Source organism: Emydura macquarii, unplaced genomic scaffold (genome assembly GCF_026122565.2).
Source record: "Emydura macquarii macquarii isolate MOO-44397 ecotype Brisbane River unplaced genomic scaffold, CSIRO-AGI_Emac_v2 contig_3220, whole genome shotgun sequence".
NCBI classification, from domain to species: Eukaryota; Metazoa; Chordata; order Testudines; family Chelidae; genus Emydura; species Emydura macquarii.
Genome location: NW_027133357.1, coordinates 5,868,865 through 5,889,654, shown reverse-complemented (window position 1 = coordinate 5,889,654; position 20,790 = coordinate 5,868,865). Strand labels below are relative to the sequence as shown.

The 20,790-nt window shown below is 53.8% G+C and overlaps 1 protein-coding gene across 1 annotated transcript in view; it reads left to right on the top strand.

Annotated features, from left to right (window-relative positions):
• Positions 1 to 20,272, top strand: part of SCUBE3 (signal peptide, CUB domain and EGF like domain containing 3) — an 88,443-nt gene extending 68,171 nt beyond the window's left edge. Inside the window, exons 10-23 of the mRNA XM_067531486.1 lie at positions 2,640 to 2,756; positions 7,144 to 7,266; positions 9,629 to 9,745; positions 10,494 to 10,586; positions 10,692 to 10,808; positions 10,958 to 11,119; positions 12,306 to 12,509; positions 12,778 to 12,939; positions 13,866 to 14,033; positions 15,563 to 15,724; positions 16,199 to 16,396; positions 17,537 to 17,689; positions 19,314 to 19,393; positions 20,123 to 20,272. Of these exons, the coding sequence (XP_067387587.1) occupies positions 2,640 to 2,756; positions 7,144 to 7,266; positions 9,629 to 9,745; positions 10,494 to 10,586; positions 10,692 to 10,808; positions 10,958 to 11,119; positions 12,306 to 12,509; positions 12,778 to 12,939; positions 13,866 to 14,033; positions 15,563 to 15,724; positions 16,199 to 16,396; positions 17,537 to 17,689; positions 19,314 to 19,393; positions 20,123 to 20,272 (2,006 nt within the window). The remainder of the gene's footprint in view (positions 1 to 2,639; positions 2,757 to 7,143; positions 7,267 to 9,628; positions 9,746 to 10,493; positions 10,587 to 10,691; positions 10,809 to 10,957; positions 11,120 to 12,305; positions 12,510 to 12,777; positions 12,940 to 13,865; positions 14,034 to 15,562; positions 15,725 to 16,198; positions 16,397 to 17,536; positions 17,690 to 19,313; positions 19,394 to 20,122) is intronic.
• Positions 20,273 to 20,790: the final 518 nt, after the last annotated feature.

Genomic DNA, 20,790 nt, shown 5'->3' with positions numbered 1-20,790 from the left:
GCACCCGTGCCGGTGGAGAAGGTTCCCCGTTGTTCTTAATGTGCACATGCTCAGCGGAGAGGGGTTTCCCCATCGTACTCAGTGCGGGTATGCGTGGGGTGGGAGCTAGGGGGAGAGGATTCTCTGTTGTTCTCAGTGTGTGTGTGGGAGGGGTGGGGGAAGATTCTCCATTGTAATCAGTGGGAGGTGCCAGAGGCTGGGCACTTTTGAAAATCTGGCAGCAGTTTTGGGTCTTTAGAGTACTAAAAAATCTGGCCCCAGGGGACTTCCTTAGTCTCGAAGTTCAGCTCCTAGACTTCTCCAAGACTGGAGCCCATGGGAGAGATTCAGGGGCCCAGCAGTGAAGTCAGGTTCCTGATCCAAACCTCTTCACCCTCCAGGGGTGTTTGGATTTCGGGTTCTGGTCTGGGCCCATCTCTTGAGTCTGCGAAACTGGACTGAAATTCCAGCTGCAACTCTGTCCTTGGTCAGTGGGGTTATTCGGATCCTGTGTTAGCAGAGACCAGCCACCGACGGTATGGGTGCAGGAATTACTGGGTGAGGTTCTCTGGCTTGTGTTACATGGGAGGTCAGACTGAATTATCATAATGGTCTCTTCTGGCCTATGAATCAACTAACAAGCTCACCTGGCTTGCCAGATAACGTCTCAGAGACCACACATCTTACAACAGACACATGACAGCCTGCGGGCATTCAGTATGTTATCACACCTTGGCATGTGTTACTGCGGAGTGTGTGTATCTATGTAATAGTGAGATAGGTAGCTGCATGCACACTAAAATCACATGTTTTGTCAGGAGTCCTCTGAACCCAGAGTGTTGTGTGCATCCCCATTCACACCTTAACACCCAGATTAACGCTCAGACACGTCACGATTTTACAGACCAGTGGAGTCGTTTATTACACAAGACTTGCAGGGGATCTGGGGGATGGAGTGACGTTTTCTCAATGGCTAGAGCATGCACATGTACACACGCCAGCCGTTTTCTTTTTCCAAGATCTGCTCTTCTCTTGAGAGGCAGCCAGGATTCTCAGGAACATTAATGGGAATAAAGAGCATGGCCCCATCCCCTTCCTGCCCTCTTCCCTGGGAGATGCCCTTAGCCAAGCGCCCCACCTGATGGGAATGAATAGGGGCGGAGGTTGCGACCTGCACAGTCTGGGATTGTGCTGTGATTTAGAACAGTTTGTTTTCACCGTGGACCATAGAGGTATGGCAGGGCCTGGCTGAGTGGGCACAGAGGGGGTCAAACACCAGCCCCTGACAGAACACTTCCATCCTGCCTGCTTTCAGCTTCCTCTGTGTTCATGCAACTTGATCTGCCAGCTAGGGCCTTGGCTGGAGTAGAGAAGGGAGGCAGCGTGTTGTCTACTGGTTAGGGCAGGAAAAGGGGAGCCAGGATTCCTGGGGTCTCTATTCCCAGCTTTGCCGTGGGCTCGTCGCTCTCTGCCTCAATACACCCATCTGTAAAATGGAATAATTTTTACCTCTTTGCGATCCTCTTGTGAAAGGCCCATGGGCATGCAAAGTATTATCTAGTCTGAGGCCACCCAACTCGTTTCACTTGTGAACGAGACCAGCCTTGAACTGAAGTCTGCCGGGGGGCCGGTATCTGTGCTTCCCCCGCCCTGCAGAGGTTCCCAGGCCTTCTCTGAATCAGCATTTGGGTGGGTGAGCGTCTGAAGCGGTGACTCGCTGGGGTGTGATGGAGCACGGGTGTTGCCTGCCAAGTGCACGGGGCCTGGACTTGGGTGGGCAGGGGGTGGATGAAGAGGAGGTTGGTTGGTGCTCCTTTGGGCTGGGACCTCTTTCATCTCCATCCAGGTTCTGCGTTCTTGTAAGTTTGATGTGATCACGGCAATTGAGTTAATGAAGCCAATGAAATAAAATTAAACCTGACAGGCTGGGTTCACCCCTGCAGACTGTGCCACCCTCCCTCAGCAGGACATCTTCCTTGGAGGTGGCTCTGCCCGGGGATTCCATTTGAGGGGGAGTGGGGGGGGCAGAGATGCTTGATCAGTGCATCTCCCTGGACCCATGACCTTGGGAAGCTTGCAGCTGCTCTCACCCACCCCACCCCAGACTTCCCATTCTAGGCTGACACTCTGGGGATTCAGCCCTTTGTCTTGCAAAGCATCTGTCGGTGCATAGAGGCTGGGCTATGGGGAAGGGGTTGGGCGTCCCCCTCTAGTGGTGACTGGGCCGCAGGCGGAGGCTGGTGAGCCTGCTACAGCCTTGACTGACAGAGACAGAGCTGGCTCTTTTAGCCCCGGCAGTAGAGGCTCCTGCCAGAAGAGGTTCCAGGTTCGCTGGCGACAGCCCATCCAGGGGCACAGCACTGCATAGGCCTCGGGAGGCTCAGTGGGGCTGGGAAGGGGGCGTGTTTTGGGGTCCTCCTGCCCCACTGTCCATCCTATGCAGAGTAAAGGAGCAGATGTTGCTATAGACTGCATTCCCTGCTGGGCGCTTCTCTGCGGGGCTTCGGGCTTGGCCATCCCTCCGAAGCAGTGGGAGAGAATTGTGCATGGACCTGACCCGCGGGTATTCGTTTCCCAGGGGCTTGTGACCCCTGTGGAGCCGAACCCCCTGGCTGGGCTGGGCCTCACGCTCTCTGCCTTTCCCTCTTCCTCCCTCCCAGATATTGACGAGTGCTCCTTCGACAGGACCTGTGACCACATCTGCGTCAACACCCCGGGGAGCTTCCAGTGCCTCTGTCACAAAGGCTACACCCTGTACGGACTCACCCACTGCGGAGGTAGGGGAGAACCAACTTGCGGGGAGTCTCTAGTCATCCCTTCCTTAATCTCACCCTTTGCATTTCTTGGGCTGCTTTCATGCCTCCACCTGCACTGTTACTAGGCTCCCTTTTCAGGGACCGGCTTCATCTGCTGACTTAGCACACGTTGGTCAGACTGTAAGGAAGTCACTGAAGCCAGGGAGTTACCTGTGGGACTTAAAGCAGGTTCACCATATTGTTTTGTTTAAAAAACATCAGTTACTTTCCCATTTGCCAGCTTCTTGGCAGTGGGATCTCTCTGGCAGGGGAATCATCTCCTCAGGGAAGGGCTGGGAGTCCCATCACTTGCGTTACCCAAGACTAGAAGAAATTGTATGGAACAGTCTTGCCTTGTTTCCTGGGGTGAGGAGAGGAGCTGGGCTAGCAGGAGCCCGGTAGGGCTTTTCCAGGCTTCAACGTGTACGATTCAATATAATGCATGGTTAGCCGGTGGAACTCATTGCCACAAGCTGTCATTGAGGCCAAGAGCTGAGGATTCAGAGAAGGGTATGGATAAGGATTAAAAAGAACAAGTGATCTCAAGCTTCCTGCGTCAGGGAGAAGCCAGTCTCTGACTATCGGGAGATAGGAAGAAACTGTCCCGGGCACATTATCCTAGAACTGCTCACATCAGTGTTTCTTGCACCTTCCTCTGGAGCATCTCATAATGGCCACTGTCAGAGAAGAGATCCTAGACTAGATGGATCGATCCAGTCTGGCTGTCCCTGTGCTCCTAACATGGGATAAATCTCCTGCTACCTAGCAGGAGATGGGAACCGTGTGTGTGTGTGTTGGGGGATTCAGTTCAGGAGTTTGAGGCTAGCATCCAGGTGTTCAGAAAGGGCTGGATGGTCCATGAAAGGGACTGCCACCCATGTGTTCCTCTAGAGGAGCAGTGGATGGCAGAGAGACCTTCGGGACATGGATGCTGGGATCACAGTTGTGAGGGCGTCCCATCCTGTTCCTTTCTGGAGCAGCCGAGTGCCTAGTATCCCAATCCCCTCTGGGATTCTTTGATTGTTTCTTTCCTGACTATTCCAATAGCTTCACCCCTTCGGATAGGAAAGAAAACAGGGTCCCAGTTACTAACACCCAGTAGCCTCTCTGTGCCACCAGTGGCCATGTTTTCCTTCCCCCTGGAAGCAGAGAGGTGTGGGGGAGTCCCAAGGAGGAGCAGATTTCTCTCTTTCTGACCGTTCCTAAACAGTTGGAAATGGAGCTCCATAAACCGAGTGGGTGCAGGGAGCCAGACAGTTGTGTCTGCAACTTCAAACAAAGCGACAGGAACGATTTGCGACTTGTCCGCTCACGGAGAGAGGGAAAAATCCCCAGCGTTCTTGGCACCAAGTTGGGGCAGGGAGAGGGGGGGACGGGACTTCAAAAAGGTTCTGAGCTGAGTTTCACAAGTCAGATAACTCCCGGGCGTGAGGGAAGGGGAGGCCTATGCCCGAGGGGATGGCAGGGAAGATGAAAAGCGCAGAGGGGTTTGTTCAAGCGTGTTATGGCATCACTGTGGTTTGCAGAGGTAATTTTCAGTGCAAGTTACATATGTCAAAATACCCCAGATTACCTGGATTTAAGACAGATACACAGACACAAAGAAGCACTCACGCACATGACGGATGCACCCACCCCACCCTGCGCACGCACACGGCAGACTCCTGCCCAGACCAGCACAAATTCATCTCCCTGTAAACCCATCTGATCCTGTGATGGCCTGTGACAGCAGGGGACTGCACTTGATGGCTCAGGAAGTCCCTTCCTATCTAATGGGCAGACTGAGTTACACACCTCCCACATCCAGCAACCACAAGTGCCCACGATGGGGCATATTCTTGGCTGTCGTAAACAGCTGCCGCTCCATTGTCCTCGATGGAGTATTGTAAATGAAGTCCAGTTCAATTAGACTTTATGGGCACGGCAGGCTAGACAAGTGTCAAACTCACATACCTGGATGTACAGTAAAACCTGCATCCAAGAGCCCCCCTGTTAGACACCCTGTCTGTGTTCACCCCAAATATAATCCTGGTCCCACTGTGGTCAATGGCAGTTTTGCTATTGACTTCAGTGAAGTCAGGATTTCACCCACTGAATACAACTCTGCTCCACCTTTATTGCGAGTCTGCCTCTGTTTATACAGCCAGTCAGACCTTGCCGTGGTTGCGTAAGGCTGATTTCATGCCCACTTGCATGCAGACACAAACACACGAACACGTCAACGCAGACATGCCGCCCCGCTTGTCCATGAGCATGCACTCACAGCTTGCACTCAACGTGCTGGACAGGGCGGTTGTTTCAGAAGTGCTGTCCCTCCCCTTGGGACCAAAAGAGTTCCTTGAGGGAGGAAGTTTATAAAACCTCTCGTAAAGCCATGGGATGGCTTAGACCGCCTGTTGGCTGCGGTTTGCAGAAAGAGTGGGGCAGGATGTCAGGGAGAGCTCTTGGTTTGTGTCACGCCGCTCAGGAATACACACATGGCTCGGCTCAGTACAGGGCTAATGGAGTGAATTTCTGTGGCCTGTTAAACAGGAGAGTCAGACAAGGGGAGCTAATGGTCCCTTCTGGCCTTAGACTCGATGACTCTGTGAATGTGGGATGGCTGAAATAGACGACAAACTGGGAAGCAGAATCCATTGGGGATGCAAAGTGAGTGTTGAACGCAAAACTGCTAAATGGAATCTAGTGTCCAAGTCCTCTGTCTGTCTTTCCACATCTGACTGGCCCCTCTTCCCAGCAGAGTGTTTGGTTTCCCCACGGACAGAGAGATTTCACTTTGAAAACAAAAAGGAAATCCTACCACGAATTTCAGCTGCCCCTGGGTGGCAATCTAGACAGAGGATCTAGTCTCTGTGAGCCAAGTGTTGGTCACCTCCTGGCTGGGCTATTTTCATTCCTTGTGTCTGGGAGCGAAGGTGGAGCAACACAGAAATTCCAGCTGGTAGAAAAAGCAGCCGCTGTGGCTCGTAAATGAGAAAAGACAAGGGCACAGCCTGGGACAAGGGTGGTACTTGTGACTGTGAGTCAGCCTTGAATCCACCACCCCAGCAAAGGATGCTGTCATGGAGGAGGTGCCATGGATTAAGATAAGAAATAAAACCAAGGCCCTAGCTCCTACAGATCACCCCTCCCACCCCACTAATAAGCACTTGTGTCAAGAGTCGGCGTGTTAGCCCTAGGGAAGTGCCCAAATCCAGTTGAGAAATTCCTTCCCGCCTCCCTGTGGTTCAGTCGGATCCAGTATTTGTCTTCACTTCCTGATATGCATCCTCCTCCATCTCCATAACCTCTCCAGCTGTGGGTGGCTGGTGCCATGGCCTTGAGACCAGAGAGGCCTGAGTGCCAGGCACGGGATGCCCCCTGGAACCTGTGTGGGGAAAGCCAGCAGCACTGTGGCCATGTGCCTGCCCCTCCCACAGCTGCCTCAGCCACCCCCAAATCCTGGGGCCTGTGTTCGTGGGAACAGGGTGAGAGGAGGTAACCTGGGGGGAAGACAAGGCCCCCCCATCCCTAGACATAAGCACAGCGGGGGGAGGGGGGAGGGTGGTACTCAAAGAGACTTGTTGGATAGCTTTTGGGGGCTGATAAGGGGAGGGACTGGGCCAAAAGTGACCCCGTTGAGAGGCTGCCAGGTGGGACCCATCAGCCAGAGGAAGCCTGGATGCAGCATGGAGTGAGGGGTGAGAAGCCGTGGCCTGCCTGTCCCTGTGGCGAGAACCTGCTTGTGCAGGACTGCCTGGGTGGGCGAAGAGGGAGTGTGTCTGGAGGGCGGACTGGCAGGAGGCATCTGATTGGGGGCAGAGGGGAGATCCAGGTAGAAGAGCCTATCCAGGAGGAATCCAGGTCCTCTTTATTCTCCACCTTCCCCCAGGGCACCCCACACATCCCTTTGGGCAGAGTCCGAGGGTACATTTTCACTGACGGCGGCGAATTCGCCGCCTTCAGACCAATCTATCTGGATCGACTGAGTGGTCAGTGAAGACCCGCTCAATCGATCCGGAAGTTGATGTGTTAAAACCACCCCCTCAAGTGGCGCAGCGCAGCACAGTGAAGACGCTGCGTAGAAGAGGAGTTCTGAAGTCGACGGGAGTTATGCAAGCTACTCTGCATAACTCCCGTTGACGGCCACCGCATTTGAAGGTAAGCATAGACCAGGCCCAAGTGGCAGAGCCAAGATTAGAACCCAGGACTCTTGGACGCCAAGCACCCATCCTCTTCCCCCTCCCCAGCTCTAACCACTGGGAAAAGAACCCAGGAGTCCTGCCTCCCCTCCCTGCTGTATCCTCTAAAAGGCAAGTGCACCTCTGCGTTGCTTTATTCAGCACGGCAGTTCCAGTTCTCCGTAACGATCTTGCTTTGCTCCCTGCAGACATCGATGAATGCAGCATCAACCGAGGAGGCTGCAAGTTCGGCTGTATAAACACCCCCGGCAGCTATGAGTGTACCTGTCCTGCCGGCTGCAAACTGCACTGGAACAAAAAGGACTGCATAGGTGGGTAAAGAGAACTCAGTGGCATCATGCTGCCATCTAGTGGGTGAACCTAGCTCAGCCTGCACAGCTTGAAAAGAGATCCATCTTTTTCTATTCAGTCATTGCCGGGACTTGGCGGGTTGGTTTTATCCGGGTGGATTTTGCTGTGAATGTGCTTCGTAGTGTGGAGAGATGGTGCAGCAGCCAGGGTGCTGCTTATGAGCTGGATTTGGCCATGCGTTGACTCCAGCATATAGTCTTGGTCCAAGTGCCAGGCCAGGTGGAAACCTTTACGTCTCAGCCTCGAGTTAGAGTGTGTTTCTTTTCTTGTGAATTCACTGCTAGTTAAGGATGCCAGCTTGACAGCCCTGGGGGCGGAAGGCCTGCTGGATCCCCATCCTGCCCCCAGTGCTGTGCTTTCTGGCAGACACAGGGAAGTTCAGGCTCCCCGGCCTGGTCTGTCTTCAGCCACGCTGCAGAGACCATTAGCACAGGAGGTCAGATAGTGGGGCTGGTTTTCATGATGTGGCCTCCTGTTCTGAGAGCCCTTCCTGACCCAAGTCCATGTCACATGAGCTGCTGGACTCAAGAGAACAGAGGATTTGGGGTATGGTGGAGGGAATTCTGGCATCTCACCTAGAAAAGTGGCAATCGGAAGGTATAGTCCATCACCCGCTGAGTTTCCTCAGCTATTTCTGACCTGGGTCAAATCTGTTTGTTCTCTATATAGTGCCCTTCTTCCCAAGGAATCCCAAAGCACTTTGTTGACAGATATACCTATAAAAATCTCTTTACAAGCCCCTGACATGCAGCCACCTCTGGAGAGTGACACATCAGCTGTTTTCAACAGCCCACAGCAACACTGTGGTGCCCCATTGATTCCCTTCTGTTACCAGCCGAGAGAAGAGACGGGATAGACTGAGCAAAGCCTCCTCAGAATGAAGGAGTGAGTGACATCCCGCAAGCACCTATTACTCCTCCAGATGATCTGCTGATTCATGGCCCCAGGGTGAGTGTGTGAGTGTAAAGCTGGGCTGGAGGACCCAGAACACCACACACACCCCTGTCTTGCCAGGATAGCCCTCTGCAGAAGCGGGTGGCTAAGGGAAGAGGATGGTTGCTGTGGCAGGAGTGAGTGGGAGCAAGGTTAGAGTCCCGCTGTTGTATTAATTTGGATGGACTCAGTGGGCTGAAGGTGTTAATGTAACCTGGTCATTGTCCAACAAGATCCAGGGTTGGCTTGCATAGACCTCAGCCTGCTTGGCACCATGGCAAACACCCTTGAAAAATCTTGTTGACCTTTTATTGGAGATACAGAAAAGGAGGAAAACCGGTTTAAGCATCTGAAATGTAAGGTGTTAAGTAAGGCTTTGGTTTTAACAACATCCGTTGCTCCCTTTCCCTTTAGCTGGTGAGTGTTTTTAGAAGGAACCTCCCCCTTGTTCAATGGTAATAACTGTCCTTTTGAGGAAAAGAGAAGTTAATTGAGATGGGCTGGAGCTGTTAAATTTCCTAACAGACAAAACAAGATAGACACATACTCACATGTGGGGAGAGAAAACTGGCTTATCAGCCATTCTGAGACCTGGCAAACTTGTACCAGCAAAGGCTAATCAGAGCCTTGCTTTTAGCTGCCTCTTTCTGGTCACAGGCTTCCAGCAGTGTTGCAAAATGTGCAGTCTTGGCCAGTGGAGCCAGACTCTTATTAGACAGAAAGAAAAAAAAGGAGAGAGAAGGTGGGGAAGGAGGAGGACACTTTGAGGGGAAGGAGAGCAGAGAAAAAGTCACATCCCAGGTGGTGTTGGGGATTCAGCCAGTGGAAGGAGCGATGTCATCTGGCTCCCTCTCTCTGGCCTGGTCTGGTCACGACATCTCTCAGGATCAGGATGATGAAGGTCTAAGGTCCCAGGAGAACCTGGGGGTGGCAGCCAGGATGGTGAAGCTCCCTCCAGTCGCCAGTTTGTCTCCCAAAATCTCTTTCTTTAAGGACCCCAAAAGGGAGTGATGGGTGGCGTAGCCCAGCTCCTCACTGCTTTACCCAGCAATCAGGCCTAATTTCCAGCCCACCCATTTTGATTCATTGATTTTCAGCCTCCCAGTGCTCTGTTTACCAGGCAGGATCTTAACGCAGTCCTTGCATGACACCAGGCGGCCTTTGTGTCTGTACTACTTCAATCTCTCTGTCTCCCTTTTGCAACTTTTCCCATCAGTGCGTATAATGTGTGCCCTTTTTACAGTTGCGCTCACAAATAAGGTAAATTGGTTGGCCCAATTATTATCACTCCCCACCCCGCTCCCAGTGCCCAGAGCAGTGCCCGCTTGGCCGGTCAGCCCCGTGTCGCCCCCTGCTTGTTGTCACCACTCGGTGCTTGTTGTTCTGCAGAGCTGGTGAAATGCCTGACGGACCCCATCTCTCACCGGGCCATGCTCACCTGCAGCAAGAACGGCAAGAAAGACAGCTGCTCCCTCACCTGCACCTCCAAGGCCCGCTTCCTGCCAGGTATCAGCTTGTGGCCGCCACCTCTCCCCCAGGGTCCCAATCTTCTCGAACACCAAAGAGCGTGGGTATCTCCCTGCCCATTACTGGGGTGACTGCCTACCAGTGCACCACGTAACCATGCAGTTGAAAGCACAGTGGGGGTTTAGGGAAGCAGGATGTTACCGTGCAGGCAAAATTTAGGCCTGGATAATGACTATCTCAGCTCTTGGGATCAGGGCATATATCCATACGTCAGAACCACAGCTGGGACGCTTTGCAATCCCCATTCTCCTACTGTCTAACAGGTCACCCACCCAGCATACTCCCTGCTTCCTCTCGGACCCCTCGCTCTGTCCCCATCGCTTGTACCTCCCTCTCCCTTTGCGGGACTGGACTCTCTTCACCTGACCTGGCATGGCGGGGATATCTTGGGGAGGTGGGGAGAGGAGGCTGTACACTGGATCTCAGGCTTTGCAGCTGGGTGACCCCACTGAACGGCTGAGCAGGGCCCTGGCTTCGCCTGAACTGACCCTCGTGGTGTTCTAGTGATGAAGCAGTCCCTAGAGGTTTGAAGACGGGGGTCAGATCAGCACCCAAAGCACACGTGAGCTGCTTTGACTCAGAGTCAGGGCCTGATTTCCGAGAGTGCTGAGTCCCCACTGACTTCCCTGGACTACATGGGTGGGGAGTGGGGGGGCGGCACTTTGGAAGCCAGGCCATGAGTGAACCGCAGGTTCTCTCTGAATCCCTCCTTTCTCCTTCTCCTCAGAGTCTGACAGCAGCTACACGGTGAGCTGTGGGACGCCCGTCCTGCGCCAGGGGGCCCAGCAGAGGCCTGGCAACAGCAGCCATCACTGCGTGGGTAAGCTCACTGTCCTGGGCCGGGCCGAGCCTCCCCTGCCCCCAGCTGCCATCGTGGGAGGCTCAGCTGGTGCCTCTGATATTTAGCACCTGCCTTTTCTTTTAGAGACTGTCACTGCTCCAATCAAACAAAAGGCTTCCTTCAAGATCAAGGACGCCAAGTGCCACCTGCACCCGCGCATGAAGGGGAAGCAGGATGAGTCAGGGAAGCACGGGGCCCCAGGTGAGCCATACACCCATCCAACCCGCCATGTAAGCCCCTCTGTGGCTGTGTGGAGGGAGGTGGCTGTTGGCACCCCTTGGCCACCTGGGGTTGGGGTTCCCAAGGGAGCAGTGGGGAGGATGTTGACTCTCTGTCCACCTCTCTTCCAGGCAGGGCGGCCCCCTGCTCGGATTGCCAGGTGACCTTCGTGAACCTCAAGTGCGACTCAGCAAAGAAGGGCAAAGGCCGCCGGGCCCGCAACTCCCCCAGCAAGGAGGTGATGCGCATCACCCTGGAGTTTGAGGCAGAAATCAAACCGGAAGAGGTCACAGGTGGGGGACTAGGCTGGGAGGACTGGCTTTCCCAGGGTGCATTCAACCAGAGGAGATCCAAGGTGGGGTGTGTGGGACTGGGAGGATTGGTTTTCCCAGAGTGCACTGGACCTGAGGAGACCCCAGACTGGGGGAATGGGACTGGGAGGACTGGTTTTCCCAGAGTGCAGGGAGGAGATCCCAGGAGCAGGCTGGAAGATCTGGGTTTCCCAGAATGCATTGGGCCTGAGGAGACTGCAGGTAGGTCTGAGGTGGAAGGGCAACCTTTCCCAGAATATGCTAGGCCCAAGGATATGCTGCATGGGGTGAGAGGCCTGGCTATCCCAGAATGCACTGGAACGGAGGTGAGCCCACGGAGCAGTACGAGCCGTGGCTTTCCTGGGACGTGCTGGGGCTGACCCCACGGCAGTGTGGAAGGAGCAGACAACTCTCCAATCACGTTTGCCTTGTGCTGCTAATTATTACCGTCACACCTCCCCAGGCAGCAGCCAGTGAAGGATTCCACCACCTGACAGCTGTTCCATAGTCTGTGCGAAATGAGCTTGGCAGTTCTCAGACCAGCTCCTTCTGGGCAGGTGTCCATGTCACAAAACCCACCATCACAGCTTGCCCTGACTGGCCCCCTCACTGGCGGTCTGGCCAGAGGCCAAGGATTGAATAAGACCACAGAAACTGAACGCCTCCCGTACCCAGGAAGGGGCTTCTCCAGAATGTGGATGAGGCATGCTGATGGGGTGGTGTACGGGACGTTTGCCCTGCCACTCCGTGTGCTAGTCTAGTTCTCTGGCCAGTGATAACGTTGCACAGCGCTTCCTGCTGCCAACCGTGCAGCTTTAACAGTCACAGCCATCCCGGGTGCCGGCAGGGGCACTGAAGGAGGAGGAGGAAAGGGATGTATGGTTACCCCCAGAGCGTGGAAATGCAGAGGGAGGCAGCAGCCCAGGCTCTGCCATGGGGAGATGGGATGAGTATTCAGGAGGAACCCCCGAATCCAGCTGAAGATACCCCTTTGCTGCTTGAGTTGCTCCCTCTGTCCCAGTCACCCCTGCGAGGGAACCACACCACTAGCCCCTGCAGGGAAGGTGGTGCAGCAGTGAGGAGAGAGGGTGATGGGGAGCAGTCTAGGAGGTCATCTGCTTTCCCCGTCCTCACTGATAGTCTCCCCCACCCCCTCTCTGGCCTCTAGCCAGCTGCAACATTAACTGCCTGCGGCAGAGGGTGGAGAAGAAGCTGAAGTCGGCAATCAAGGCCCTGAAGAAGTCCATAAACCAGGAGCGATTCCTGATCCGCTTCTCGGGCATGGAGTACGAGGTGGCACGGAAGCTGAGCATGTCCCTGGAGAGGCAGGAGAACTGCGGACCAGGGCAGCAGAGGCTAGGACCCAAGTGTGGTAAGGGAACAACCAGGGGGCTGGGAACCTGGGGTCCAGTTGCATATTAAGCTATAGGTCCTGAGACTACTGAACTACAGCTCCACCTGCGCTACCAGCACCAGCGCATGCAGATGGGCAGTAGATGAGGTTCCCGTGTGCTCTCCCTTTAGAGACACTGACTTGTCAGTGGAGCTGGGGCCTCAGGAGGGCATCTCATCTGCAGCCCGAATAAGGCGTGGTTGGGTTCTCGTTACATGTGCCCCTAACGGGTCTGCCTCTCTCTCAGTTAGCTGCCTGCAGGGAACGTATTACCACGGCCAGATGGAGCAGTGTGTCCCTTGCCCCCCAGGGACCTACCAGGAGAAAGAAGGCCAGCTGTCTTGTGATCTTTGCCCTGGAAGTGATGCGTACGGCCCTGTCGGCGCAACAAACATAACCACCTGTGCAGGTGCAGTGCTGGGTTGCTACGTCGCTGTTTATTGTCTCGGGGAGGATGGCCGAGGAACCGGGAGGCACCTTACAGCTATGGTGTTCTGGGGCTGTTGGTCTTCTATCCCCTAGGGCCTGGCAACGCTGGCCTTTGGGTGGGCTCAGCGTTGTGGGGTGGGGTTAGGAGCACCAGCAGATCAATGCAGCTGGGATGCTTGCTGCTTCCATTCCGCACTTCAGAGAAACCATTGTAGACCTCATCCCCGGCATTGCCCCAACCTGCTCTAGTTAAAGGTCTGGGCGCGCTCAAGGGGCTCCGCACCACCTGAACGCAGACAGGCTCTTGGAGCTCTGCCTTGACTCTCCATTCAGAACAGAAACACGAGAAGGGAGCACGAGAGCACAGTTAGGATGGAGGCGTGGCAGGGTGACTGCATGGGGCTGCCACTTTTGGCTGTTCTTCCCGCCGAGTAAACTTGGATGCGTCCCAGTCATGAGCCAAAAGGGGGTGGGTTTGTACAAGCAGAACCATGGGGGGATCGGATCCAGGTCCATTTTATCAGAATCTCAAAGTTCAGGGGAGAAGGGGACAGACACCATCCCTTTGTTCTGTTTGTACAGCACCTAGCACAGTGGGGTCCTGATCCACAACTGGGGCTCCCAAGCACTACTGCAATAAATAATGATCCAGCTAAACAGTTCTGGTCCTCATCTGTCTGCAGCTGTTGCCACGGGGTCACATTGCAACAGTGGCAAGGAGGTGGTAATTTCTGGGATGCTGCACAGTGCCTGCCATCAGTGGGGCTGCCCGAATGATCTGAGGAGAAGCCCAGAGCTCCCTGTGGCTCCCAGCACAGGTCACATGCAGTGGAGCTCAGGGTGAAAGGAAGCTGAGTTACAGCAACACTGACCCACAGCTCTCTTTGATTTCTCAATGGGCCTTAGGTCAGTGTCCTCCCGGCCAGCACTCAGTGGACGGCTTCATACCCTGCCAGCCGTGTCCCCGGGGTGCCTACCAGCCTGAAGCCGGGCGGGCTTTGTGCTTCCCTTGTGGTGGGGGGCTGACCACCAAACACGACGGAGCCTTCTCCTTCCAGGACTGCGATACCAAAGGTACGTCCAAGCCAGAAGCACCATCTGCATCCGGTAGAGGAACAGCCCAGGGAGAGCAGGGCGGCGGGGCAGCTCCAAGCCCCTCAGCTCCCAGGGGGTTGGGTGGATGAGTTCCCAGGAATCAGCCTGCATCAGTGTCACTACATCTCCCAAACCCACCCTGGGCCTCTTCGGCCCATCACAACAGGGACTTGGGTGGCGAGGTGGGAGGCTTTCATTTTGCCAAGAGCCTAATGGGAGGCAAATCCAACCCTTGCTTCACCCCATCGCCAGCTCTGCTCTGATTTCTTCTCTATCTCCTTATAAAGGAGCTTTCCAGTGTTGTCCAGTAAGAGACTCCAATACTTCAGTGTTGCTGTTACGAAGCTGTGTGGTGGCTTGGGCCATTGCTGTATTTATTAGGGTTAATAATAACAATGTAATAATTGGGTCTTTTTTTTTAGGCTAAGCTTTATTACCAGGAGATCTGCTCTCCGCATTGTGCAGCTAGCAAGGCAGTGATCATGTTGATTACCAGGAGATCTGCTCTCCGCGTTGTGCAGTTAGCAAGGCAGTGATCATGTTGATTACCAGGAGATCTGCTCTCCGTGTTGTGCAGTTAGCAAGGCAGTGATCATGTTGATTACCAGGAGATCTGCTCTCTGCGTTGTGCAGCTAGCAAGGCAGTGATCATGTTGATTACCAGGAGATCTGCTCTCCGTGTTGTGCAGTTAGCAAGGCAGTGATCATGTTGATTACCAGGAGATCTGCTCTCTGCGTTGTGCAGCTAATAAGGCAGTGATCATGTTGATTACCAGGAGATCTGCTCTCTGCGTTGTGCAGCTAATAAGGCAGTGATCATGTTGATTACCAGGAGATCTGCTCTCTGCGTTGTGCAGTTACCAAGGCAGTGATCATGTTGATTACCAGGAGATCTGCTCTCCGCGTTGTGCAGCTAGCAAGGCAGTGATCATGTTGATGCAATTTCTCAGCTTATTAAAGGGCTGCAAATTGTGGGGACCATTGAAGTTAAGGCAAAATCCAGGGTTTGGACCGGAACTGCCCCGGTGAGAGAGAGAGAGAGAGAGCATACCCATTCTAAACAGAGAGTTCCCAGCAGCCTAACTAAAAACTCAAAGGAGCCTTGGATGTGCTTTCCCCAGAGTTCCTAGCTGCACTCGGGAATACCCTCGTCACTTAAAAAGGTGTCGTCTTGCACATAGCTTCAAGGGAGCGTTGGTGGGAGCTGGGAATCAGGACTCCTGGGTTCTAGTCCCAGCTCTGTCACTGACTTGCTGCTTGACCTTGGGCAGGTCACCTAACTTATCTGAGGCCATGTTTCCCCAGCTGAAAAGCAGGGAAAATACTCATCTCGCACAAAGGCGTGGCAGAGCTGGAAGTGGGAACCAGGGAACCATGTTTGCTGAATAAAATGTCCGATGGACTACACTATGAGAGCTGTGACTCCTAGATGGGTAGGGAGTGACTCGCTGAGTTTATGCCTCCTTGCTTGATCAGTGACAGTACGTTTTCCTCTCCCCTCGCCACAGTTCAGTGCTCCCCGGGCCATTACTACCATACGAGCGTCCATCGCTGCATCCGTTGCGCCGTGGGCACCTACCAGCCAGACTTCCGCCAGAATTACTGCATCACCTGCCCCGGCAACACCACCACGGACTTCGATGGCTCCACGTCCGTGTCGCAGTGCAAAAGTACGCTCTTCGGGCAGTGCTGTGTCCAGACACCGCGTGTACAACACAAGCTCTGCCAGTGGCTGTGTTAGCATGATGTACAGAGGCCCTGACAGAAGGCCACCTCCTCTAGCTGTTTCCTGTATGCTCACCCGCACACAGGCAGCTGCATCCAACTATGCATTCATCTGCCCGTAGACGCACAAACCTGCCCATTCATATGTGTGCTCCCTGCACACGTGCAACCAGTCCGTGCCTGGTCCTGCTCTGCGCGCTGACCCCCGTGCTTGTGCACGCAATCCCATGCACACACGACGGCATGACTATACGTGACCGTATGTGCATCCGTAGGCACAGATAGCCGGGCACTCCCACGCAAACAACCAGGAGGGGAATGTCTGCGATTGCCTGATCCAATCGCTCTGCCCACGGATCATTGCCTAGTGCCCCCGTGTCAGGGAAGCTTGTTCTCCACTGGTCCTTGTTGCCTTGCAGACCGCCAGTGCGGAGGGGAGCTGGGTGAGTACACTGGCTACATCGAGTCTCCCAACTACCCCGGGAACTACCCCGCCAACATTGAGTGCACCTGGAACATCAACCCGCCCCCAAAGCGCAAGATCCTCATCGTGGTCCCCGAGATCTTCCTGCCGTCCGAGGACGAGTGCGGGGACGTCTTGGTCATGCGGAAAAACTGTAGGTAACCGATTGCTGTGGTGAGGCCATGCCGGGCAATGGGAATGCTGAATAATGCCACGAGACCCCCCTTTTCTCCCCCGCCCGCCTCCCAGGGAGCAGCGGAGCTCAGTAAGTGATCAAGCAGGCATGTGTGGAGGAGAGGGTGGCAGCGCTGAAGGATAACATGATGCATCCCTACAGAGCTGCCTTCGCCTCTGGCTTGGTCCCAGATAAAACGAGTTTGGTGCACTCAGCCTAAGGGAGAAGTCTGCATCCTTGGGCTAGGCGTGGGGAACAGCTATGGGGATTGCGGTTTGCCGTGCGTGGATCCACCCCACATAACTCACTGCCTGGTGCTGGCGTCCATGTTAACCTCACTGCAGAGCTGGGTGCATGCCCATCAGTGAAGACACTTGGTTGTGCATCACTCACGGCACCTGGCCCCAGGCAAGGAGGAGATGAAACCAGCCTGCCCAGCTGCAGGTTCGTCCCTGCCATGCAGCTCCCGAGGTGGCTGGGCTGCCCCTCCTTTCGGGTGTCTTCCCAGTGGCTCTGGTTAGGATGGAATCATCCCATGCCCTGCGAGAACAGTCCCTGGGGTGCCATGGGGCTCGGAAGCAGCTCTCGAGGCTTGCTAAACGCCTGTCAACCTAGCCCCTAGGCGTGGTGTTTCCATATGACGCCGTTGTGCTGCATCAGCCGGCGCTAACACCATGTCAGAATCTCGTCCCTCGGTCCCGTCAGGCAAAGGGGCCCCAGCTCCACGTCTGCAAAGGTGGCCATAGAATGAATTGAACTCTGCGGCCCTCAGCACCTCTGAACATCAGGCCCCAGGTGACTGACGCCAGCCACCCCCAGTCTGCGCTCACCTCTGAAAATGTTGCAGCCAGGTGCCTGGGTGTCCTTACTGGATGGTGTGGGAGGAAGGTGGCCCCTAGAGCGAGGTGTAGAACCGGAGCCCTACAGTCAGATGCAGCTCACGAGCCTGCGGGCCTGCGTTCCCATAACACGCTCCTTCAGGAAGGAGGCCCCTGCCTGTTCCCTCCTGATTCCGCCCCCGCCCGAAATATTGAAACAAACCAAAAATCGTCTGGACCTGGGTGTTTGTGGCTGAACGATTCCAGGCAACACCTGGTCCTCTGCTCTCCCCCTCCGCAGCTTCCCCCTCCTCCATCACGACCTATGAGACGTGCCAGACGTACGAGAGACCCATCGCCTTCACGGCCAGGTCCCGCAAGCTGTGGATCAACTTCAAAACCAGCGAGGCCAACAGCGCCAGGGGTTTCCAGATCCCCTATGTCACCTATGACGGTAAGTGGGGGAGCGGAGGACAGGCAGTGCATGAGAACATGTGCATGTGAGTGCATAGCAAGAGCAAGAGTGGGACTGCGCTGTGAGCGCTCAGTACACAGGACTCAAGTGCCTGGGCTTCTGTTCCCAGGGCTAACGTGCGGGTTTGGAAATCTCTAACTGAGCATCGTAAAGGGATTTGAATCCTATGTATGATATTACGTGCATAAAAGGACATTATTAAGGATGCAAAGTCTAGCATTCAGAAGTTAGGAAATGCCAAAATTAAGCTTGTGTGCGCAAGCTTAACCCAGCCCCCTGTGCCTATGCATTACGGTACAGTCTTTAAGTACGTGATCATCTACTATTTTTTCCGCAAGTGCCTGGGCCCAGTAGGGGGTCATTGAACACTCAGGAGAGACAATTTCCCTGCTGTCAGTTCAGTTGCCCAGGCCCGGACTCAGCACAGTTCGTATCAGCCCAGAATCTGCTCAACCCCGGGCAGGGCCATGCTCTGTCTGCATGGGATGTTTGGGGAATTTAGCTGCTAAAAACTAAGACGTCTTTACTAAGCATGTGCAAACTGCAGAGTGTAACTTGGCCAAATTTGGGGTGACAAAAGATGATGACGCCAGCCTCCTGCCAGATTTCAAGTGCCTGCTCCAAAGCACACGGGCGCTAGAGCTTTTCAGAGAAAACATTGCCAGAATTTTTCAAAATGAGCAAAACAATGTATTTTCCCCAGCTTTGTTCTTACAAATGGCTGAACCATTTTGGCTAAAAAATGTCCAAAAAGAACTCAGCCTGAGACAGACGCCTGGCATGGGAAATTTCAGTCCCAATTGTTAGTATGGCCAAGTTATAAGCAACAGAAAACAGGGTCTTTCAATGGGAAGTCTCAGGCAATCTTAATAGGCAGGGCTACAGCCCGGCTTACAACGGAATACAGTACGCACACACACATGCATGTCAGTGTACAGTACTTGTTTAGACACAGTGAAAGGAACTAAGTGGTTCAAAATGAGACTTAAGAAGGGAACCGTGGGTAGATGATAATTTTTAATACTGTAAATATTTGTAAAGTGCCACATAAATCTGCCCCTCCTCTCCCAGTCCAGGTGGGCTTTCCCAGTTTTCTCCCATTCCAGGTGGGCTTTCCCTCTTCTCTCCCAGCTGGTTTTATACCTTGCTGGGTGATTAACTGCCTCACCTTGGCTCCACCTGCACTCATGCTTCTGCCCTGTGCTCCGTTCAGAAGCTAGTCCCTCTGCCTCAGGGCTGTCCTCAAGTTCCTATGGCGTAATGTCCTGCCTCCTAAGGTGTTCCTGGCCTCAGAGTTTCCTCAGCCCTGCCAGGCACCTGGCTGGGGTATTCTAACCTAAGCCAAGTGTGAGGTGTCTTGCCTGATCTAGAGCAATCCCATTAGTTTTGAAATACCTAAGTACATGTGATTGGTAACATCTGCGTTGTGTTTGGTGGGGGAACAACCCCAGCTCCAGGCACGCGGGAGGCAAACAGGAATGTGTGGAGGGAAACATTTCAGCTCACGGCAGAGTACAATTGAGCTGCTTTCTGGAGCCCAGAATTCCGCCCTTACAATGCCACCTGTTTTCTCCCTCACTGCCTTTCTCGCCTGGCATTGCAGAGGATTACGAACAGCTCGTAGAGGATATCGTACGGGACGGCCGGCTGTACGCCTCTGAAAACCATCAGGAAATATTAAAGGTGAGACCATTCGCGAGTGTTCCTTTAGCCGCAGGTCATTGGACAGCCCTGCTCTCCTAACAAGGGGGAAATGGGGGCTCGTGGTTAGAGCATGGGGCTGGGAATGAGGACTCTTGGGTTCTGTTCCCAGCTCTACTAACTCTCCTGGTGACCTCTGGCGAGTCACTTCCCCTTTGTGTTACCTCTCTGTACATCCTCCTCCTAGTGCTGCCCCATCCTTAATGCACTGCCGGCAGTCACGGGTGTGTCCTGGGAGCCACGGTTAAGGAAGGAGGATTCATCTACTGAAGTCCAGTGGCTTATCTCATGGTCCTGTAATTGATCGCATGCCCGGCAGACTGTCTAGTTCACCTGCACGCACTCTTTGGACTGTCTCTGTTGCTTGTTGTTTTACTATGGAGCTGCTTGCTCGCATTCTGCAGTTAAAATTGACTGAGGCAGTCTAGTGGCTAGAGCAAGGGTCTCCGAGTCAGGAGATTTGGGTTCCATTCTCAACTCTGCCACTGATACCCTCTGTACCCTTGGGACAAGGCGTTTGGATGGTCTGTGCCACAGTTTCCCCATCTGTAAATTAATGCATTTGAGCTCTTTAGATGCATGCATTAAAAACACAAAGGCAATATGATCTTTTAGAGTGACCATCAGTCAGACCAGATTCATTGTGCTTTTATGGTGAGTATCAACTTTTACCCGGAGATGATGTGGCTGTTTGGTTTGTTTTCCTTGCAGGACAAGAAGCTGATGAAGGCTTTCTTTGATGTGCTAGCTCATCCACAAAACTACTTCAAGTACACAGAGAAACACAAGGAGATGTTACCGCGCTCTTTCATCAAACTCCTCCGCTCCAAAGTCTCCAGCTTCCTCAGGCCTTACAAATAGCCCCCAGGCATTTCCACCCACCTCACGGGCCGCCCTCCAGCCAAGGACATTCTCTTTTGCTCTTATTTGATGGTCTTTGGGTTTTTTGGTTTTTTTTTTTTCCTAAACTGCTTTTTAAACAAACAGAATCCCCATCTCTCACTATGCAGATGACTTTAAACGATTTCTCCTTGGCTTTCTTCAAACTCATCTCAGTGCTGACTTTGTCTCCTGCAGGAATGGTCCATAACCTCAAAGCATCTCATGCTTTCTTCTTTTACTATGGAGGTGCAGCCCATAGAGATTACCAGTCCCAGGCGGTGACATTCCTTCTCAGCAGCTGCGACCTGCTCTGTTTTATGCAACTTAAGTGCAGCCACTCTGATTGCCATTGTGGCTCTTTGGATGGCCCTTGATTTCTACACATCTGCGTACAAATCTGTTTCCGTTCCTAGGCACCATAAACACACCTGCAGTCACCTGCACTCTTGGGATATAGTTGGTATTTTCATTCCTGCAGGGGGCTTTCTCCAGCTGCC